This window comes from Phyllobates terribilis, unplaced genomic scaffold (assembly GCF_046119375.1).
Source record: "Phyllobates terribilis strain yellow unplaced genomic scaffold, ASM4611937v1 Scaffold_8__6_contigs__length_399053987, whole genome shotgun sequence".
In the NCBI taxonomy this organism is placed as follows: Eukaryota; Metazoa; Chordata; class Amphibia; order Anura; family Dendrobatidae; genus Phyllobates; species Phyllobates terribilis.
In genome coordinates this window covers 125,955,668-125,978,882 of record NW_027362768.1, presented here as the reverse complement: position 1 = coordinate 125,978,882, position 23,215 = coordinate 125,955,668, and the positions used below count along the sequence as shown (strand labels likewise).

Genomic DNA, 23,215 nt, shown 5'->3' with positions numbered 1-23,215 from the left:
ACTGTTAGAATTTGTATTATGGCAAGAAAAAAGCAGCTAAGTAAAGAAAAACGAGTGGCCATCATTACTTTAAGAAATGAAGGTCAGTCAGTCTGAAAAATTGGGCAAAGTGTCCCCAAGTGCAGTTGCAAAAAACATCAAGCGCTACAAAGAAACTGGCTCACATGAGGACAGCCCCAGGAAAGGGCGGTCCTCATGTGACACACTCCGTATGTCTTTGGAATGTGGGAGGAAACTGAAGAACCTGGAGGAAACCCACGCAAACAAGGGGAGAACATACAAGATCCTTGCAGATGTTGTCCTTGGTAGTATTTGAACCCAGGACCCCAGCGCTGCAAAGACACAGTGCTAACCACTGAGCCACCGTGCTGCCCTATGGCAGGATACATTGGAGGGGTGTGAGAGTGTTAGAGGGGAGGCCACAGAGCAGGAGGTTGCAGTAGTTGAGGCAGGAGATGATGAGGGCGTGCACTAGTGTTTCTGCAGATGATTCTTGAGTAAGGAATGTGCGGATAAGGGAAATATTTTTGAATTGGAGTCGGCAGGAAGAGAAAAGGGCTTGGATACGTGGTTTGAAGGCGATATTAGAGTTCAGGGTTACCCCGAGGCAGCAAGCTTGCGGGACTGGGGAGAGTGAGCAGTCATTTACTTTAATTTACATGGATTTTTTAATTTCCCTTTTCAGCTCACTTTACTATGCAGTATAGAAAACAAAAATCTGCTGCTCATTAGAAACCATAAACAAGCAGGTCCTTTTACATATATTAGCATAATTTTCTTGTATTGTTAAAAGGGGTTGCCACATCTTGTTAAATGGGTAAAACTGCACAGCACTTAAATTTTTTTTTTTTTTTTTTAAAAAAAGCGAATGCAAGCAAGATGAACATTTTCTGACCAAAAGGTCCCAATAATACTAAAGATGGTGCAAATAAATTCATAGAACCTGTCCATCGGCCCCAACAGTAATCTGTGGCTCCGGACAGGAGCCACGATCAAAGCATCTTACCTGATGGCATCCATTATTTATTTATTTTTTTTAAATAGCCAGCCAGGGACATCATCATTTTTGTGGCATCACTTGTATTTGACGCTGTGCCAAACTGGCTAATCAAGAAAAGAGCCAGTGATGCAGTCAGTAAGAGACGGTTCTCACAGCTTCCGTCCAGCCAATGGTGTGAATCTATTCATCTTTAAAAAAAAAATAAAAAAATCGAAGAAGTTTTCTGTTTTTGTTGTTGATGCTCGCCTTTCTCTGTAAGGTTATTTGGAAAGTTTTTTGTTTTCAGACTTTGAAAAAATTACTAGGGATGGATCTGCAGTACCCCGCTGTGGCTGCTATGTAGTTGACGGAGCTTTGATGTCTCGCAACTGAAAGTTCAGCTGCCGCCGGGAACAACTGATCGGCATGGGTGCCTGGTGACGCACCTCCACCGATCTGGTATCAATGACCCATCCTAAGTATCGGCCGTCAACAATGAAGTACCGGACATCCCCTTTAATCATGCCACAAGCCCGAATGCTTGTGAGCGACCATGTACGTGCTCTGTATCCTTCACAATTTAGCACGAAAATCTGACAATTGTGTCACTAACAGAATAACATTATACCACACACAATATATCTTATGTCCCTCTAAGGTCACCCAGGCTTGTATTCATGGTGAACAAAGGACGTCCTCGTCATTGGTACAAAATGTACAGGATTTCATCTCAAGGTTGAATCATGAAGCTTCTGGTATATGATACAAACAGTGACATTCGCAGTTTTTTATGGAAGGTCACGGATTTGCTCTCATCACAAGAAAAACATTGTCCGGCCGCCTGCATGGAAAGTGCAGAGGATGGAGGTAGCATAAAAACTTACGGAATCCGGTACAACCCCAAATCATTTACTCTCCGTGCCTCGGGTCTGCTCTGCGGAGAGAGGCTGTGACCACACTCCCAGGGTAAAAATAGGAACTAACGTTTTGTATTTTGTGCAAATTATGCTACATCAGCAAGAAGCCCACACCGGGACTTCAGAAATTACTAAGTGTTTCATTTACTGTATATGTTCATTATCAAGACAGAAACCAAAGTTACAATTGTGCGGAATTTACTTGAATAGCAGCTGATCAACAGAAATGCAGGTCTGACATCAATATCTTGTGACCAGACAAGTAATAAGTAAATATTAGACATGTCGTTAGCACCCAATTAAAACTAGTGCCAAATGGTGCAAACATTTTTGTGCAACTTCAAGCTACAAGGAGTTTTACACCAGAATTCTGATGCAAGCACCTTGAGAAATTGGGCCCCAACTGTTCAAACATTATAAATTGGTGGAATCCCTTTTAACTTTAATAGGCTTAAAAAAGGGTATTTTTTTATTGTGAAGATTTATTGTAAAAGTGATGGATTATTAGGATGTGCTGCAAATTCTTTATGATCCGTAAGTGACTTCTAGGAGGGCTGTGGAGTCGGTTTTGCCAAACCTCCGACTCCTCAATTTCCATGTCACCGACTCCACGACTCTGACTCCCTCATACACGGCTCGTATTTAAGTGATAAATTTACTGTAGCACAGATTCATCTCAGCTAAAAGTCTAGACCCTTAGATCAGGAATAGGACAGACATTTATAGGACATTTCATAACTTTCCCAAATTCTTAAGAAAAAATTATTCCCCACAAACTGCATTGAACTACTGTACCCAATTTATTATATATATATTTTAGGAGTTGGAGTCTGTCCATTTTATACTGACTCCACCAAAATGGACACCAGCTCCGACTCCACGCCCTGACTTCTAGGCAAATTGTCTCTTCAGAAAGGAAGAAGACTTGAACTCTAAAGGCCCCGTCACACTTAGCGACGCTGCAACGATCCCGGCAACGATACGACCTGTCAGGGATCGTTGCTGCGTCGCTATGTGGTCGCTGTTGAGCTGTCAAACAGGCAGGCTCACCAACGATCAGGGGAGCAGCGACATCGTGGAAAGAATCTTTCCACGATGTCCTGCTCCTGGTTACCAGCCTGCTGAAGCAGGAGCAGGCTGGTAACCATGATAAACATCGGGTTACTAGGGGCACATGCGCACCTAGTAACCCGTTGTTTATCATGGTTACCACTCTGCTACGGTGAGCGGGAGGTTACCACTCACTTTAGCAGGCTCGTAACCATGATAAACAGCGGGTTACTAAGTGCGCGTGTGCCCCTAGTAACCCGATGTTTATCATGGTTACCAGCCTGATCGCTGCTCCCGCTGGTCACACACAGCGATGTGTGCTGACCAGCGGGAGGGCAACGACCAAAAAATGGTCCAGGACACTTTGCAGCGATCAGCGACCTCACAGCAGGGGCCTGATCGCTGCAAAGTGTCACACATAGCGACATCGCTGGTGAGGTCGCTGTTGCGTCACCAAAACCGTGGCACAGCAGCGATCTCGCTAGCGATCTCGCTATGTGAGACAGGGGCTTAATGGAAGTAGCAATCCTAAAAGTCAATATCGACCCTTTATCGAGCCTGGCCTCATGACTTAGGATAAAAGCCAAAGTAGAATCTCAGACATGTCACAGGGTGCCGAGATTCCCCACTGTGTAGGGAAAATGTGTTTTCTCTTCTTACCTCTCTATCTAATTAAAAAACAAAAACAAACAAAAAAAAAACAGATGATCAGCAAGAACAGGAGTAAGCCATTGTCTCCTCTCCAGCAGAACAGAAGGATCAGGCAGATGAAATCCAATAGCCTGATCGTTATTTTCCCAAACACATTGCTTGGAGGAGAATTGGGAGGCCCCCATACACACAATATGTGTGTATGACCAGCTGAAGCCTCTAATGACAATGAATCCCAGCAATATGACTTCACAATAACAGAAAAGCCCTTTAACGTTAAAGTAGCAAAAAACCCTTTTCTTTGCAATGCACATAATAGAAATAGTGATAGCACGGTGGCTCAGTGGTTAGCACTGCAGCCTTGCAGCGCTGGGGTCCTGGGTTCAAATCCCACCAAGGACAACATCTGCAAGGAGTTTGTATGTTCTCCCCGTGTTTATGAGGATTTCCTCCAGGTTCTTCGGTTTCCTTCCACACTCCAAAGACATACTGATAGGGAATGTAGATTGTGAGCCCCAATGGGGACAGTGCCCATAATGTCTGTAAAGCGCTGTGGAATTAATGGCGCTATATAAGGGAGTAAAAAAGAGCAACTTCCAGTCCAAACTTCTTTTACACTGATGACCCATCCTTAACCACCAGTCCCGTCCCCCCATGACCAGCTGTTATCAGCGCCGGCAGATGTAAGCAGTGAATGGAGCTGAGCAGCAGCGCTCTGTGCACGTCATAGTTGTCGCTGCAGCTCATCCCCTACGGAAATGAGTCGGAGCCAAGCAGCAGATCTCGCTGTGCCACCATATACAGTTCTGGAGCTGATGGGTGGCAGTGCCGAGTGTCGGACACCAACCAATTTCATACAGAAGACCTATAATCTGGGATAGTAATTAACCCCTTTCAAACGCTGAATAATTCAGTGGATTGGATTGCAAGCGATGTGGTACAAAACAGGAGAGTTAAGAATTTGGTGAAGGAATTAACATAAAACCAATTAAAACAGCACTGAACTGTGTCCAGAAATCCCACGAAAATGAATAGAGTAACAGGAGGCATTCCTGACTGCCACATCAATCAAATGAGAGACAAGAGTCCCCCATTCCGGTGATCAGAAGGAGTTTCAGTAAAGCAGATCTTCTTGTTAAACCTCGGTAGGAGTCAGCTAATATAGATTGTTGTTATAGATTCTTCATTTTTGAGGGGGGGAATCCTATTAGGACTGGTCGATGATAAAGTGATTTGTCTGTACAGTGAATGTCGGCAGAGGTAATTGTACAAGAGTGTAAAAATTCCGGAGGAGCCAGAACAGAGCTGCCGGCCCCAGGAATACAAGCTCCAACCTCCTGCTCCTTCCACAGCCCGCAATCACAATCAGCATCTCTCCACATTTCTGGGGTTTACTAAAGTTCAGGCTGAGATGCATCATTTATCTGTAAGTCACATTGTAGTCATTCTGATGAAATGCTTAGTAAGATCATGACTGAGCGTCCGGATGACAGGAAGAAATGGTGTCAACGTCACATGGCAGCAGAACGCCGACACCCTATATTTATAGATGGAATGACGATATGGAAAATTATTACCCATTCATTAGAACAAGCGTTCTCTGTATTACATCATTTCTGAAACAGTCTTACCCAACTGCACTAACTACAAAAAGGAACAGACCTATAATATCCAAGTAATATCCCAGGCAAAGCCGGGTCCAGCGCTTCCCCTCCTATCCCCCCTCCCTCCCCCCCCCCAAGGCAAAGCCGGGTCCAGCGCGCTTCCCCTCCTATCCCCCTCCCCCCCAGGCAAAGCCGGGTCCAGCGCTTCCCCTCCTATCCCCCCCCCCCAGGCAAAGCCGGGTCCAGCGCTTCCCCTCCTATCCCCCCCCCCCCCAGGCAAAGCCGGGTCCAGCGCTTCCCCTCCTATCCCCCCCCCCCCCCAGGCAAAGCCGGGTCCAGCGCTTCCCCTCCTATCCCCCCCCCCCCCAGGCAAAGCCGGGTCCAGCGCTTCCCCTCCTATCCCCCCCCCCCCCAGGCAAAGCCGGGTCCAGCGCTTCCCCTCCTATCCCCCCCCCCCCCAGGAAAAGCCGGGTCCAGCGCTTCCCCTCCTATCCCCCCCCCCCCCCAGGCAAAGCCGGGTCCAGCGCTTCCCCTCCTATCCCCCCCCCCCCCAGGAAAAGCCGGGTCCAGCGCTTCCCCTCCTATCCCCCCCCCCCCCAGGCAAAGCCGGGTCCAGCGCTTCCCCTCCTATCCCCCCCCCCCCCCCAGGCAAAGCCGGGTCCAGCGCTTCCCCTCCTATCCCCCCCCCCCCCAGGCAAAGCCGGGTCCAGCGCTTCCCCTCCTATCCCCCCCCCCCCCAGGCAAAGCCGGGTCCAGCGCTTCCTCTCCTATCACCGCCCCCTAGGGAAAACTGTATGTTGTTAAAGGGGCGTAAACAATAAATACATGATATTTTAGGATCCCATATGGTACATCTGTATTGCACCGGATTCTTACATATACTGTACATTGCCACTATTAACTTAGGAAACTATTCAATCATGCACAGTGGCTTGCAAACGTACTCAACACCCCTCACCTCACCCCCCCTTGCATTTTTCACGTTTTGCTCCCTCACAATCTGGAATGTCACTGTTTGTTTTTTTGTTTTTTGAGGGTTTGCATCAGTTCATGTAAAGAACATAACTACAACTGTGAACATTTGGTTTTCCTTTTATCGTGTAGTTTAATAGGACAAAAACACTAAAAACTTCAGTGTGCATAACTATTCACCCCCTAAAGTCAGTACTTTGTAGAGCCTCCTTTTGCGGCAATTATAGCTGCAAGTCGCTTTGAATAAGTGTCTAGGAGCTTTCCACATCTGGCCACTGGGATTTTTGCACAATCAGCAAGCTAAAACTGCTCCAGCTCCTTCAAGTTAGATGTTTTCCTCTGGTGAACAGCAATCTTCAAGTCTGATCTCAATTGGATTACTGTCTGGGCTTTGACTAGGCAACTTCAAAACATTTATATGTTTCCCCTGAAACCATTCGAGTGTTGCTTTAGCAGTATGCTTTGGGTCACTGTCTTGTTGGAAGGTGAACCTCCGTCCCAGTCTCAAATCAATGACAGATAAAAAGGTTTTGCGCAAGAATATCCCTGTATTTCGCACCATCCATCTTCCCATCGACTCAGACCAATTTCCCTGTCTCTGTTGCCAAAAAACATCCCCCACAGCATGATACTGCTACCACCATGTTTCACTGTGGGGATGGTGTTTTTTGGGGGTGATTAGCTGTGCTGGTTTAGCATCAGACATCATAGCGTTTACCTTGGAGGCCAAAAAGTTCAGTTTTGGTCTCATCTGACTACAGCACCTTCCTCAGTTCCTCCATACATTTGGGGAGTCTCCCACATGTCTTCTGGCAAACCCTAAACGAGCCTAAAGCCACAGGCCTCACTATCAGTATTTGGTCAGTATTTTCTCTCTGGAGTGGGAACCAAAACCAGGTATAATAGAAACAAGTCACCAATTCTGCATTTATCACCCACTCCTGGTTTTGGCTCCCACTCCTGAGAAAAAATATTGACCAGATACTGATAGTGGGGCCGTGGCCTTACAATGAGTGTGTAAGTAAAGACTTTTCTCTGCCCATTCTTCCATAAAGACCACCTTTAAGGAGTGTACGGATTACTGTGATCGTATGGACAGATACTCCAGTCTCCGCTTGGAAATTCTGCAGCTCCTTCAGGGTTACCTTTGGTCTCTGTGCTGCCTCTCTGATTAATGCCCTCCTTGCCTGGGCTGAGAGTTTTGGTGGGCAGCCCCTCTTTTGGCGGGTTTGTTATGGCACCATGTTCTTTCCATTTCATGATGCTCGGGGAGATCAGAGATTTTTTTTCAAAAAACTTTGTCTGACTTGTTTGGAGATCTCTTTAGACTTCATGGTGTGGTTTCGTTAGCGGGGTCTGTTGCTTAAAGGGGTTGTCCACTACTAGGACAACCTCTTCTTGATCTAAATGTTTGGCGTCGATAAATATATAAAAAAAGAAAAGCTTAGACTCGCCTCCCGTGCTGGCGCCTTTCCAGCGGTTTTGGCACTTGCGTTCCCGGGGATCGCGTACGGATGTTTAGGCGCTGAACTCACGTGTCACAACATTCGCATGAGAGCCCCAGGAACGCGAGTGCCGACGCTGCTGGAAAGGAGACTAAGCTTTTTTATTTTAATCGGGGCCAAGCGTGGAGTATGAGAAGGGGTTGTCCAAGTAGTGGACAACTTCTTTAAATGGTATTGCAGCCTCTGTGGCCTTTCGGAAAAGGTGTGTATATACTGACAGCCCATGTGACACTTATACTGCACACAGGTGGACTTCCTTTCACTAAGCCTGTGACTTATGAAGGTAATTGCTTGTACCAGAAATTTTTAGGGGCTTCATAGCAAAAGGGGTGAATACATATGCACATGCCAATTTTAAGTTATTTGATCCCATAAATGTAATTTATGCCTATATTTCTCTCTCGTGGATTACCTTCACCTCACCAGCACCTCGCTTTATCTGCAGAGTGCACACCAATCCTCTATACATTATATTTTTCTCACTTCACCAACTTAAGACTATTTACTGCGGATGCATCACACACAAATTAGATTAGAAAAATATTTAAACACAGGTTGCCATGTAAGAAAATAGGTAAAAAGCCAAGGAGGTGAATACTTTTGCAAGCCACTGTACATTTGAAACTGCTGATCTATAAATAAAGGCTGCTACACGAACGTTATAAGACACATGGATGGGAATGGTGTTTTGTTTTTTTTTGTTTTTTATTTAGATGAAGCTTGGAACGATTTTTTCATATCCTCAGACCCTGGTCGTAATCAAACACGCCAATTACGGTGCTCGTGCTCAGTGCCCCATGGGGTGGCCAAGAGGCTCAGTGCACCGTTTTGGATGCTCTACCCTAGAGCAAGCCTAGTCCGTAGAGCTGACAAACCCAATAATAGGTTAATAGACGCCATTTCATAAAAATTCTGTAGATATTTGCTGTGCCTGCCGTACGGCCAGCTGAGGATCCTACTTTTGCCATTTGAACGCTGGAATCTATTGTCTGTGCAGCCGCTGATTACTTTCCTCTATAGAGAGCACGACTTGTTGTCACTGTTGGATCATCTTACTTATTAAAGAGTTGAGCTGAGCGATTTCCATAAAGTAACGTCTGCGTGTAAAATACATGTCTGCTAGAAGTGTCAGTGCGCCCGGCCAAAGCAAACATGATCGGCAACATGAGGAAGATTAAATGTAACAAGTGAGCTGCAAAAAAAAAAAAAAAAGCATATATCTCATTAGGGTCTGTTCACTTGACAGATATTCCTTGCAGATTTGAAAGTAAACTCTGCACCAAAAAAAAAACAAATAAGCAATTTTTTTTTCCCGCGTGTAGAAAAAAATAAAAGTAAAAAAAGGACACCGAACTGTAAACCTGCAGCACCAAGGCAAGTTGTCGGATTCATGCTTTTCATTCACAAAATCAGTCATGTGACTGAAGCTTAAAAGGGGTGGTCTGAAGGCAAAGTAATTTTCATTCTAAATCCCTATTTAATGCCATAATCTAAATAATTTTTTAATACACTTGCTTTAAGCATTCCCTACTGTTTCCTAACTTCACTAACTGCTGTTCTACTTTCTTTCTGATGACGCTGATATTCAAACAAAGCGTCATTAGGGGACAGAGGAGAGTGTGGTCACTGCCGCAGTCTCTACCCACTCCCTGGAACTAAGTATCATGCTCTGTGTGATGTGCACAGTGACAGCGCACTTTGTTGTCGGCTCAGAACAGCAATAACGAGTCGGCAACAGAATACTCAATGTTAACAGACCAGCGCTGCCCCCTGAAAGGGACGTCACTGGTCTCTGCACGCTGAGTATTTTGACACCACGCTCTGTTGCTGGCTCATTACTGCTGAACTGAGTCAGCAATAAAGCGCGCTGTCATTGTGCACATCTCACAGTGACACAGCAGGGATTAGCCCAGCCCCTGAAAGGAGAGAGTCACTGATGATTCTTTGTTTAAGGGAGGGAGCAGAGGCTGTGGAAGTTACTGCAGTCTCTGCCCCCTGATGATGCTTCGTTTGAGTATCCCAGCATGAACGTGGATTCTCAAACAAAGCATCATCAGAAAGGAAAAAAAAAAAAAAAAATAGCAGTTAGTGTGGTTAGGAAACAGTAGGAAATTATTGATGTAAGTATATCAGAAAATAGATAGGGAGTTAGAATGCAAATCACTTTGCCTTCAGACCACCTCTTTAAAAAAAAAAAACCCTCTAAAAGAAAAAAAAGGTGAACCCACCCTTCATAACAGGTGATGTCACAGCTCACCTCTTCTCCCATCCTGGGTCACATTCTGTCCATCATAACAATAATGCTTATTTTCTGCCAATTCATTGTTTTTACAAACAATTGTGGAACCTATTTCACAAAAACCATATAAAAAGATGTATTTTCGCCAAAATATACCTGATTCCGGTGTGGATGTCTGTTTGTCTTGGGTACAAGTATGCCAATCTACCTAATGGATGAAAAATATTCTCCCACACTGCTCAGTGAGTTCAGCAAGGATCAAAGGAGAAAACTCTCCAGACTATGGTTTCCCATCTCTAGTGTCTAAATGCAATTTACATGAACCATTTCATTTTAAAAGCAAATCATACACTCCTAAACAAAATAATTGTGCCCTTAAGCCAAAAATCTGGCTAATATGTGGCTCCAGCAGCTGCGTTTTCTAATGACCCGGAACTTCGGAAACTATAAGCCAAGAGGAACAAACTTACAACAACAAAATAAATAAAACACACCACATATAAAAGGCTGTCAGGGTCACAACATGGAGCAGGAAGTTTGCACATTATATCAGGATACATTTTGCAATCATTTTGGAAATAACAGAGGTCCCTTCCTGACACTGTGATAAGACTTCAGCTGCTGCAATCTACTGAAGAGTACACGGCGGTGTTAATAAGTAATGGACTGGTCAAAACATTGTGTGTCAGGTTGCTGGAATCAGCAGAACGCAGTTACCGCTTCATTATTACTTACTGACCGCTTTGTCTCCTATAGCCATGGTGGTATATAATGATATACTTTAGTGTAATAAGGAGGAATGGCCTTAGAGGGATACACTTGGACAATCCCTTCTTAAACGCTGTATTCTTCAGATTAAAAAAAAATAATAATCTCCAGCACAGTTACAGCAATTTTGGCGTTGCGCCTGCGGTGTCTATGTTATGTCACATGAGCACTGCAAGCCATACGCTGCGATGCTCTCACGTCCCTCAAATGTCTGGGGTAGGTGGGAGCACTGTTGCAGCCCATTGAGGTAACAATGATTTATCCCACGTGAGCCTTGCAGCTAATAAGTGGTCACTAATGAGCCTGGACGTCCAAGGTAATGTATAAGCACTGTAGGCAGTGTCACCCAAATGCCAGCAGACCCGGCACCAACATTATTGGAGCTGAGCCACAGAGAGATCAGTACAGATTTTTAAATATTTAAACAGGGAAACACAGCAATGAAGATGGAGTTATTCAAATAGTTAACAACCCCTTTAAAATAGAGAATGTCTAGCACTAACATATTCCGTAGCACTTTACAAACCTTGTGATGACAGTGATGACAACCTATATACACACTTATCACTATGTCTGCAGTGTGGGAAACAAGCAGAGAACTCGGAGAAAACCCATGTGCAGAACACACACAAACAAAAACAAAGGCATTACCATTATTGGGGGGTACCAGCGACTAGAAAAGCATAACCCCTGTTTTCATGGTGGAGGAACCAAAAATAAAAGAAAAAGAAAACCACCACCCACACACAAAATTCTATTCTGACATATCCTTTCAAGGATAGACGATAATCGTGTAAATCACTATAGTTTGGAACGGAGACCCCCAGTAATTACTGTAATGGGGGCCTACCTTGTGGAAGGCATTCACATGGTCCCACTCATTACTACATTCACAGAGAGCCCTGTGCTCTTGGAGGGAACCTTAGCGAGCTAACCTCGGCTTCTACTGACACCGCCTCTTTAACACTGTTTACCTGGCACAATAAACGCTGCTCGGCTATATACAGTACATAGACTATACACTTCAGTTCTGCGCCCAGAGAATATCATCGGCAGTGCATCTACTGTTAACATGGGACGAGGTGCTGCCGATGATAATGATTTTTATGCCCGCTTATAAACCATAGCACCAGATGAGAGAGAATTTTGCTCATTCGACCGGATGTTTGCAGGCCTGACGGCAGATAGTCAGGAGCACACATTCGACAAATATTGGATATGTGCCAGAAGGATAAAAGTCCAGTGAATACAAGGCTCTCCATCCCAACACTGAAGTGATGAAACTCAAATCAGCCTATTGGAGTTAAAAGCAGATTGAGTTTTCTTCTTAGCTTTCTGAACATTCTGCTTTTTAGCACAACAGGATTCAATGGGCCACATACATCAGGTAACAATATGGGAGAAGTTGCATACAACTGAGCTATGAATTACCTAAAGTTCAACTAAACTTTCTTGACGTCGGATACATCTCCCCCTTACCCATCTGACACAAAGTTGGGTCAGCCATCCTTACCGTTAGTCATTGTTCTTAATGGCCGGTCTACGTCCGATCTTCTTATCAAATCGTCTTTTTCTGGGGTTACCAGAGGCTTGGAGATTAAGCGGCGGCTCCGCAAAACGCGACAGTCTTCCTCAGACATTGTAAGATCTCTGGGCTGGAAAAAAATAAATGTGGTATATAAAAAAAAAAAAAAAAACATTAACGCACTAACATAGAATATAAAGTAGTGGACTGGGGAGCAGTCAGGATACAGACGGCGAAGCAGAAGTTTGGTCACATGTTCTGTACAGGATGCAATTATGTGTCAGACTGAGCAAACACAGAGCTAAATACAGGACTCTGGCAGCCGGTGGCGGTCCGGGAGCTGGTGAGCAAACCACAAACACTTTTCTTTTCTTTTTTTTAAAATGCTGGAAAACTTCCACAATAAACAGATTACACCTAGTGTTAGAGAGAAACCTAAGAGGATTAACAAAAAGTTACTTAACAGCCAACAGGGACCTTTAAAGAATTCCTAACGATCAGACTTGTCGACACCAATATCAGCAGTGGCTAATACTACTGTTTTACATAATATATGTTATACATGTCCTCGCTGCGTGTGTATTGTACAAGGAGGAAATGGAGAGTTCACGCTCCCGTCCTGTAATCAGCACGTGACACTGTATACCAGATAATGAAGACGTAACCTCATCCGCCGGATCATTAGTGCATTTACCTCTTTATCTGGATAAAGGTCGTATCTCAATCACACAATACACAGATACAATATTTGGCTGATAGGTTGCAGTCTGCAGAGGTACCTAGTGTCAGCACAGTGTCAGACTGACCTACAGAAATAGTGAGAAGAATCTGATGAGGAAATCATGGGGCTGATAATGGCCCAGTAAAATAGGTTCAGACTATCATCAGATCATTTCCCAAGGTTTACAATAAATCATAAATGCCCAGCGAATAAAAGGTGGTGTGCCTGGGTTAGTGATGAAAGGAGCTAAAGCAGGACCAATCAGCGAGTACAAAGCTGTGTGTAAAAGCCAACAAGAATGCATGCAGTGGAAGAAGAAAAAAAGTTCACAGCATGTGAACAAGATTTAATCTGCTGCAGATTTTACCAGTGCAAATTCAGATATCTCCTGCAACATTTCCAATCTGTGTAGAGTTACCATTAAAGGGGGTTGTCCAGGCAAAGAGTGACTGCAGACTTGTGAATCCTCACAGCACACAGAGTGCGCGCTGTCAGGATTATCTGGTGCCGAGAGCAGGCGGTTCATGTGACGGCAAGTATGAGATTTGCATACTTCCAGCCACATTCCAACTAGAGTGTGCGGCCGCACTCAATTCACGTGCACTGAGCAAAGCCGTGTACGTCTAGTCGGCATGTGACCGCATGTGTGAAAAATCGCTCCCAGAAAATCCTGATAGCGTGCAGTGTGTATGCTGTAACGATTCACAAGTCACAGCACACAAGAATAGAACCCCAAAAGTGGACAACCCCTTTAAAGCTAGCCATACATATTAGATAGCTATCAGACGAACGGTTGGCTCTCTCCCGACTGCATCATTCACCGGGTGCTCATGTTCTCTATGAAAGAGCTTATCCCCAGTTTGAACAAGAGGATCAGGCGATTGATTTTGACGGACCAAGGACCCGTCTCTGACATAATCTGCCGATAATGAAAAACCCATACTAGGGGAATTTGAACAGGGATCAACCACTTAGAGTATACACAGGTTTACACATATCAGTAATTGCTGTATAAATGGGCAGGATTCTACTAAATAATTATGAGATGGGTTAAAAGCATCCTCACATCAAAGTAAGAGAATATATGACCACTTCACCACCTGGCGGCTTCATTTCCTTTCTTCTGACATCCCCACTCTCCTCATGGGCGACTTCAACATCCCCATTGACACTTCCCACTCATCTGTTTCTAAGCTTCTATCTCGCACTTCCTATTTCGGCCTTACTAAATGGTCTTCCTCAGCCACTCATGGCCACACTCTGGACCTCATGTTCACCTGCCTCTGTTCCCTATCTAACCTCTCTAACTCACCTCTCCCTCTTTCTGACCACACACTCCTCAAACCTGCACACCCTCGCAGAAATGTTAAATAACCTGATCTACACTCACTCTCTGAATCCCTTCTCCCCCTTACAGACATTAGGTCCCTACACTACATATAGAGCTGAGGCAGCATTTGCAACATCACAATAGCTGCAGCTCTCGAATCGGCCGTCCCCCCCCCTCATACATACCAAAGCTCGCAAAATCAACAGGCAACCCTGACACACCAGCATGACCAAAAAACGGAGGCAGGCTTCCAGAGTTGCTGAGAGAAGATGGAAAAGATCCCACTCCAAAGAGCAAGTCATCACATTCAAACAGTCCCTCACTACTTTCAAGTCCACACTCAATGCAGCAAAACAAACCTACTTCTCATCTCTCATATCCTCCCGTCTCACAACCCTAAAGAGCTATTCAACACTTTCAATTCTCTCCTCCTGCGCCTTCTCCCTCTCCTCTCATCTCAGCTGAAGACTTTGTCTCATTCTTCAAGCAAAAGATTGATATCAGAGAAAGCTTTGGCCTACAACCACCACAGCCCCTCCTCATATCTACTCAGCCCTCCTCCTCCAAAACCAGTTCTCCGCCATCACGGAAGATCAACTTTCTGCTCTACTCTCAAGATCACATCTCACCACCTGTCCACTTGACCCAATACCATCCCATCTCATTCCAAACTTCACCAGTCTTTACCCCTACCATAATCCATCTCTTCAACCTATCACTAACAACTGGTGTCTTCCCCTCATGCTTTAACCACTTCGCACCAGAGCCTGTTTTTGCCTTCGTGACAGGGCCAATTTTTTCAATTCTGACCACTGTCACTTTATGAAGTAATTACTCTGGAACGCTTCAACGGATTCCCCTGATTCTGAGATTGTTTTTTTGTGACATATTGTACTTCATGATAGTGGTAAAATTTCTTCGATATCACTTGCGTTTATTTGTGAAAAAAATCGGAAATTTGGCAAAAATTTTGAAAATTTTGCAATTTTCAAACTTTGAATTTTCATGTCCTTAAATCAGAGGGATATGTCACACAAAATAGTTAATAAATAACATTTCCCCACATGTCTACTTTACATCAGCACAATTTTGGAACCAAAATTTTTTTTTGTTAGGGAGCTATAAGGGTTAAAAGTTGACCAGCGATTTCTCATTTTTCCAACAAAATTTACAAAAACATTTTTTTAGGGACCACATATTTGAAGTCACTTTGAGGGGTCTTTATGACAGAAAATACCCAAAAGTGACACCATTCTAAAAACTGCACCCCTCAAGGTGCTCAAAACCACATTCAAGAACTTTATTAACCCTTCAGGTGCTTCACAGGAATTTTTGGAACGTGGAAGAAAAAAAATGAACATTTAACTTTTTTCACAAAAATGTTACTTTAGACCCAATTTTTTTTATTTTCACAGGGGTAACAGGAAAAAATGGACCCCAAAATTTTTTGTGCAATTTCTCTTGAGCGCGCTGATCAGCCATACGTGAGGGAAAACCACTGTTTGGGCGCACGGCAGGGTTTGAAAGGGAAGGAGCGCCATTTGACTTTTTGAATGTAAAATTTGTCTGAATAATTAGCAGACGCCATGTTGCGTTTGGAGAGCCCCTGATGTTCCTAAACAGTGGAAACCCCCCACAAGTGACACCATTTTGGAAACTAGACCCCTTAGGGAACTTATCTAGATGTGTGGTGAGCACCTTGCACCCCAAGGTGCTTCACAGAAGTTTATAATAATGAGCTGTAAAAATAAAATTTTCACATTTTTCCCACAAAAACGTTTTTTATCCCTTAATTTTGCATTATCATAAGGGTAATAGGATAAATTGCACCATGAAATTTGTTGTGCAATTTCTCCTGAGTACGCCGATACCCCATATGTGGGGGAAAACCACTGCTTTGGTGTACGGCAGGGTTCGGAAGAGAAAGGAGCGCTATGTTGGCTGGGATAGGTTGCAGACACCATGTCACATTTGAAGAGTCGCTGACATGCCGAAACAGCAGAAACCCCCACAAGTAACCCCATTTTGTAAACTACACCTCTCAAGGAATTCATCTAGGGACGTAGTGAGTATTTTTTAATTTATACCATTGGGCAGTGAAAAAAGCATAATTATATTTTAACCACAAAAAAAGGTTTTACCCTCAGATTTTACATTTTCACACAGGGCAATGGGTAAAAATGGTGCCGAAATGTGTCACACAATTTCTTCTAAAAGTGTCAATACCCCATATGTGGCTGTATCGTACCGCTCAGCCATACTGCGAGATCTGGGGGGGACAGAGCGCTATTTGACAATTGGAGAACAAATTATTGTAGAATAGGCATTTGGATTTGGGAGCACAACATTTTCTGAATTTCTTTTGGGGGGGCAAGGGCCATTTCGCTTTTCCAGAGCCTTTCTGCTACCAGTAACTTGGAAGTCCCTTATATTTTTAACAGATGACGGACCTGAGTGGGGACTAGCTTTTTTTTGAGGACTGAGTTGAAGCTTTTATTGGGAACATTTTACGTAACATTTATCCGGCGCTCTAGGCTGAGCACTTACATCGGGGTTTCCATCTAAATTTCCAAGTGATGTAATTCAGATGAAACCCCTGCGGGATCCATTCACTGTAATGAGGCAGCAGAGTTACTCTGGACTCCGTCTGGCCTCTGTTTAGCGGTGTCCTTTTTTTCAGAAGTGCACAAAACTGTGGCCAACCGCACTTTTATGCAAGCCTGAAAAAACTGACACCGTGGGATCACAGGCCAGACGGCATCCACAGTGGCCTATATCTGCCTCATTACAGGGAATCTTCCGTCATGGGTTCCATCTGAATCACGTATTTCAGAGATTTGCACGGAAACTCTGGTGTAAGTGCTCAGCGCAGAGCGCAGGATAAATGTGAGCAGAGCCTTACTGCGATTTTTGGGAGACATAATAAACAAATCAGTAGCAGGTGAAGAATTGGTTTTATTTATTTTTTACGCCGTTCCTCGTGTGATATAACTGATTAGATTACTTTATTCTTCGGGTCGGTGCGATTACAGAGATACCAGATTTATATCGGGGTTTTATGACTGACAGCTGTCACACACTAAGACGCTTTTTTTTTTGCATCGCCATATTTTGAGAGCTATAATTTTTCCAGATTTCGGCCGACAGAGTCATGTGACGGCTTGTTTTTTGCGGGACGAGTTGACATTTTTATTGGTACCATTTTTGGGTACGTGACATTTTTTGATCGCCTTCTATTCCATTTTTTGGGAGGTAAAATTAACAAAAACCAACAATTCAGGAATTGTTTTTTGAGGGGTTTTTTTTATGCCGTTCTGCGTGTGGTAAAAGTGATAAGGCAGTTTTATTCTTCGGGTCAGTACGTTTACAGCGATACTACACTTGCTGTATATTTTTTTTATGTTTTGGCGCTTTTACACAATAAAACAATTTATAGAAAAAATATTTTTTTTGCATTGCTTTATTCTGAGCGCTATAACTTATTTTTCGGCTGATGGAGCTGTATGGCGGCTTTTTTTGCGGAACAAGATGACGTTTTCAGCGGTACCATTTTTATTTCCATTTTGCTTTTTGATCGCATTTTTTTTCCACTTTTTGTTTGGCGATATGATGAAAAAGCATATTTTTTGCTCCGTTTTTTATTTATTTTTATTACGGTGTGCACAGAAGGAGTTAATTAGTGTGACAGTTTTATAGATCGGGTTGTTTTGGACGCGGCGATACCAAATATGTGTACTTTTTTTGGTTTTGCATAAATATACGAATTTATTGGTTTAATATTTTATTTATTTATTTTTATTTATTTTGTGATTTTTTTTTTTTTTTTACATTTTTACTTAGTCCCTGTATGGGACATTAATTTTTATTCTTCTGATCACTGATCTCATGTAATGTAATAGACATGTATTACATTACATGAGATCTTTGCTGACTGTTTCACAGTCAGTGTGTCCTGCCAGGCTTCAGCTGCAGGCTGAGCCTGGCAGGACACCATATATGGCAGATCTGGAGGCGATCATGTGACTTCCAGCTGCCATAGCAACGCCAGGTCCTGGAAGGTATCAGGGGTCGTCGGAGAGGTAAGTAAGACGACCCCCTCTCCTCTGTCTATCTTCTATATGCCCGATCACTATAGATCGCGGCATATAGAACATAGCAAAGGGTTAACATCATTGGGACCTGATCCAATCAGGTCCCGATGATGTCCCCTGTCAGAGCTAACGCTCTGCACCGGAATCGCAGCGCTTGCAGGACCCTGGGGGTCCTGAGCGCTGCGAGACCACCCACCGTTTTTAAACGTCGGCGCTGCACAGAGCCCAGCAAGCGCCGACGTTTATCTACAGTGGGCGGTCGGGAACCGGTTAATCATGCCTCGATCACACCCATCCTCAAAAAGCCCTCTCTGGACCCAGCCTCTGTGTCTAGCTATTGCACCATATCACTTCTCCCCTATGCCTCAGAACTACTGGAACAACACGTCCATCTTGAGCTGTCCTCCCACCTCTCCTCCTGCTCCCTCTTTGACCGCTTACAATCTGGCTTCTAACTGCATCACTCCACTGAAACTGCCCTGACTAAAGTCACCACGACCTACTAACCGCCAAATCCAAGCGACACTACTCCGTCCTCCTCCTCCTGGACCTGTCATCTACTTTTGACACAGTGGACGATTCCCTCTTACTACGGACTCTAGCATCTCATTGGCATCACAGACTTGGCCCTATCCTGGATCTCCTCATACCTAACAGACCGGACAATCAGCGTCTCTCACTCACACACCACCTCATCTCGCCCCCTGTCGGTGTTCTGCAAGTTTCAGGAACTCTGCTCTTCTCCATCTACACCTTCGGCCTGGGACAGCTCAGAGACTCTCACGGCTTCCAGTATCACCTCTATGCTGATGATACACAGATCTACCTCTCTGAACCCGATATCTCCTCCCTACTAACCAGAATCCCACAACGTCTGTCCGCTATCTCATCATTCTTCTCTGCTAGATTTCTAAAACTTAACATGGACAAAACAGAATTCATCATCTTTCCCCCACCTCACTCAACCCCCCAACAGACCTCTCAATTAAAGTAAATGACTACTCACTCTCCCCAGTTCCACAAGCTTGCTGCCTTGGGGTAACCCTGGACTCTAATCTCCTTCAATCCACATATCCAAGCCCTTTCCTCTTCCTGTCAACTCCAACATATTTCCCAGACAAGCAAAAACACTAGTGCATGCCCTCATCATCTTCCGCCTCGACTACTGCAATCTCCTGCTCTGTGGCCTCCCTTCTACCACTCTCACACCCCTCCAATCTATCCTAAACTCTGCCCGACTAATCCACCTGTCCCCCCGCTATTCCCCGGCCTCTCCTCTCTGTCAATCCCTTCACTGACTCCCCATTACCCAGAGACTCCAGTTCAAAACCCTAACCATGACATACAAAGCTATCCACAACCTGTCCCCCGGTACATACCTACATGCAACCTCCGATCCTCACAAGATCTCCTTCTCTACTCCCCTCTTTTCACAATCGCATACAAGATTTCTCCCGTGCATCCCCCCTACTCTGGAACTCTCTATCCCAACATATCAGACTCTCTTCTACTTTGGAAACGTTCAAAAGGAACCTGAAGACCCATCTCTTCCGACAAGCCTATAACATGTAGTAACCCTCGCTCCACCATACCGTTGCACGACCACCTACTGTATCCTCACCCATCCCTCGTAGACTGTGAGCCCTTGTGGGCAGGGTCCTCTCCTCCTGTACCAGTCAGTGACTTCTATGGTCTAAGTTTATTGTACTTGTTTTTATCATGTATACCCCTTTCACACGTAAAGCGCCATGGAATAAATGGCACTATAATAATAAATAATATAACAATCAGGTGAAAGGGTTTAGAGAAAAAAAAAAAAAAAAAAAAAAACACAATAATTGACACATTTCATATGTTAACTCATGAAGTCCTGCCCTAATTTGGTGGATATAGTTATTATGCATTTGCTAGAAGTAGCTCTGTGAATGTCCATCATTTTTCACATGGACTGAAGGGAATTTGTAAATGAATAGAAGGAGAGTCCTTGACCAGGACAACCCACCGCAATACCTACAGCAGCAGTTCTCGTCATGGACATTAGGAAAATTCTATACAAAACTTTATTTATTTATCTTGTACTTTCCACGAAAAATATACAAACGACAGGATGAGGCTGAAGCAAGGAGGGACGGTATGGAAATAAATCTATTCTGTCTAGTAATGGCTCTGCTGATCTTCATGCTCTGCTACATTTTGTGGGGGAAGAGGAAATTAAGACAATGTATAAGACGCTTCCAGCATGGCCAGGATTTGCCTACAGGTAAAAACACACAAGTATGGTGGCGGGAGAAAACCACAGCACAATGTGACGGCATCTACATGTCACACCGTAAGCACCAATATGTGAACACAACTGGGAGATAACACTAATCTGCCTTTAGGCTACAGAGGAAACTGCAGTCTTCCAGTGAAAGTCAAAGCTGTATTTACACTGCACAATTATCGTACAATCAAAACAGGCTGCCGATGAACGAGCAAAATCACTTGTTCGTTGGGTGAAATGATCTCATATTTTGCAAAAAAGATCACTGGTTCTCGGCAGCACATTGTCCAATGGAAACAGAATATGTGCTGTCGAGAACAATGGTAGCCTAAGAGCATAGAATGAGCTACTACAGATCACTCAGTGCTTGTCCAATGTAAAATAGGCTATTAAACAACCAACAAACAGGAAACACGCTGCCAATCGACGGTTGTTTAACGCTACACATTGCGCAGTGTTAATGGACCTTTACACTCCATAGAATTCAGGCGGAGGAGAATATCACATTTTACTGTTTTATCTAAAAACTTTATTTCCTTCTTTTTGTTTCAGTTCTCATCTACAAACGTTAAACTTTAAAATAAAAAAAGCCTTAATAAAAGAAGAATTGTCCATCTCTCTGGAGCCTCCAGCCTTTGCAGCTTATATAGAGTCTATTAACCCATCATCGTCAGGGGAGACTTTTTAGAAACAAATTGGACAATAATATCAGTTATTTTGCATTGAAAAATTAAAATCTGCAGCAGAAATACATACAAATATGTTACCTAATGTGAATGATAAGAGATTGGAAAATGTAAAGCCCGACCTAGAAACCGACACAGATGTTATCCACTATATATGAGAACATTGTTTGCTCTTTAGGGTATGTGCAGGCCTTTCTTAAGAGCGGATCCTCCAAAATCATCAATATAGGAAATCCACTTTGCTGTTCATAGCCGTTCTCTCTTAACTCCCTGAACAGATTTTGGGGGAAAAAAAAAAAAAAGTGCATGTCACTTCTCAGAAGTGACTCCTGAGGGAAAACTTTCACAATCAAGGCTACAAAAATAAACTGCATCAGAAGAGAAAAATAAATAAAAATTAATACGGGTGCACAAATGTTCTGGGTGGGATGACAGGTAAAAGACGTATAAAACTGACTGCACTGCTGTTGAGTATTTCCACACTCTTAGAGAAGTTCTTGTAGTGTTTATAATGACGCATTTCAAGTTCAGACTGAACTGCAGATTTTTTTTTGACTTTTTTTTTAATAGGGTTAAGTCCAAACCTTAAAACGTGTCCACAGAAAACTATAAGAGTGTGGAAGTACTCAACAGCAGCGCGCTCAGATTATATATAATCTTCCCCCCCCCCCAGTCAATAGTTATTGGAGAAAGGTTTACTCCCTCTTGGCTGAAGAAATCTTTTAAAAATAATAAATAATAATAATAAATAATTATACATATAAGATTTCTTCAGCCAAGAGGAAGTAAACCTTTCTCCAATAACTATTGACTGGGGAAGGGGTGGGGGATATATATATATATATATATATATATATATATATATATATATATATATATATATATATATATATATATATATATATATATATATTTTACATTATTATCTAGTCTGGCTGGAGTACGACAGACATAACCAGCCCTGCGTTCCCTTACTACATGACTTTTGGATTTCTAGGGATGAGCGCACTATGTGGCGCATATGATTAGTATTCGATATGTTGATCTAATGATCGGCGTAGAACAACCAAAACCCAATAATTAGAAACACCACAGCTCGTCTGGTGGTCACATCTCCGCCCCCAATAAACAAAAATGCTAATTATGATCCCATCCCAGGACCCTAAATCACCCATTATATGGTGCCTGCAGCCTGTACACAGGAAGAGCACAATGGCTGCTGGAGTCATACACATCCTCCCATTCATTCATTCATTCTGATAATACAACATATCAAGCCGGTGGCTGCTCACAGAGGACAATAGCCGCACACACGTGTCATAGAGGGATACCTGGCTCCTCGGCGCAGGAATAACCGGACACCAGCGGGGACTGAGGACTGAGCAGATCTGATGCCGGGTCCCCGCTCCACAGCGGCTGGGTACAGCTCTGCCCTCACTTCTGATCCATCTCTTCCTGCTCCTCTGTATAAAGCAGCGCTGGTGACTCACAGCGGCGCTCTGTACACCAGATAGCCGCTCTATGGCAAGCCGGAGACTGTAGCCTAAAAAGAAATGCAGCGCAGGTTCGTCTGCTTACTGCGCAGGCGCGACGTTGTGGACTTCTGTTGTGCGCAGGCGCAATGTCCTTACTAGCTTTGCCGTGTGCACTGTGCTAATATCGCAATACTAGGAGACGTAGTGACGACATTGTATAAAACTTCCTTCAGTCATTTATAAGCATCGTGAAAAAGGCTATAACGTTATTGTGTGTGTACATGAGGCAGCGTTTTCTAGTAGAAATTCTTTTCGGAAATTTTTTTCATTGAGTTTTCCATTTTCCTGAAGCGTCTCACGCGCCCACTTTGTTAGCGAAGGGCGAAAATGACCGGACAACGCAAAAAGCTTTGAGTTGCCCCAAAATTTTGTGACTCTT

General features: G+C 43.7%; 1 protein-coding gene across 3 annotated transcripts in view; it reads right to left on the bottom strand.

The window, feature by feature from the left end:
• SOAT1 (sterol O-acyltransferase 1) overlaps positions 1 to 22,911 on the bottom strand; it is a 38,523-nt gene extending 15,612 nt beyond the window's left edge. Inside the window, exons 1-2 of one of the 3 annotated variants that reach the window (XM_073643257.1) lie at positions 22,633 to 22,911; positions 12,199 to 12,340 (exon numbers count right to left, since the gene is read on the bottom strand). In XM_073643257.1, coding sequence (XP_073499358.1) covers positions 12,199 to 12,325 — 127 coding nt within the window. In that variant the 5' untranslated portion in view covers positions 12,326 to 12,340; positions 22,633 to 22,911. Of the gene's footprint in view, positions 1 to 8,734; positions 8,871 to 12,198; positions 12,341 to 12,687; positions 12,801 to 22,632 lie in introns of those variants that run through there. The other 2 variants (XM_073643258.1, XM_073643259.1) reach the window with 2 other exon arrangements.
• Between the last annotated feature and the right edge of the window lie 304 nt (positions 22,912 to 23,215).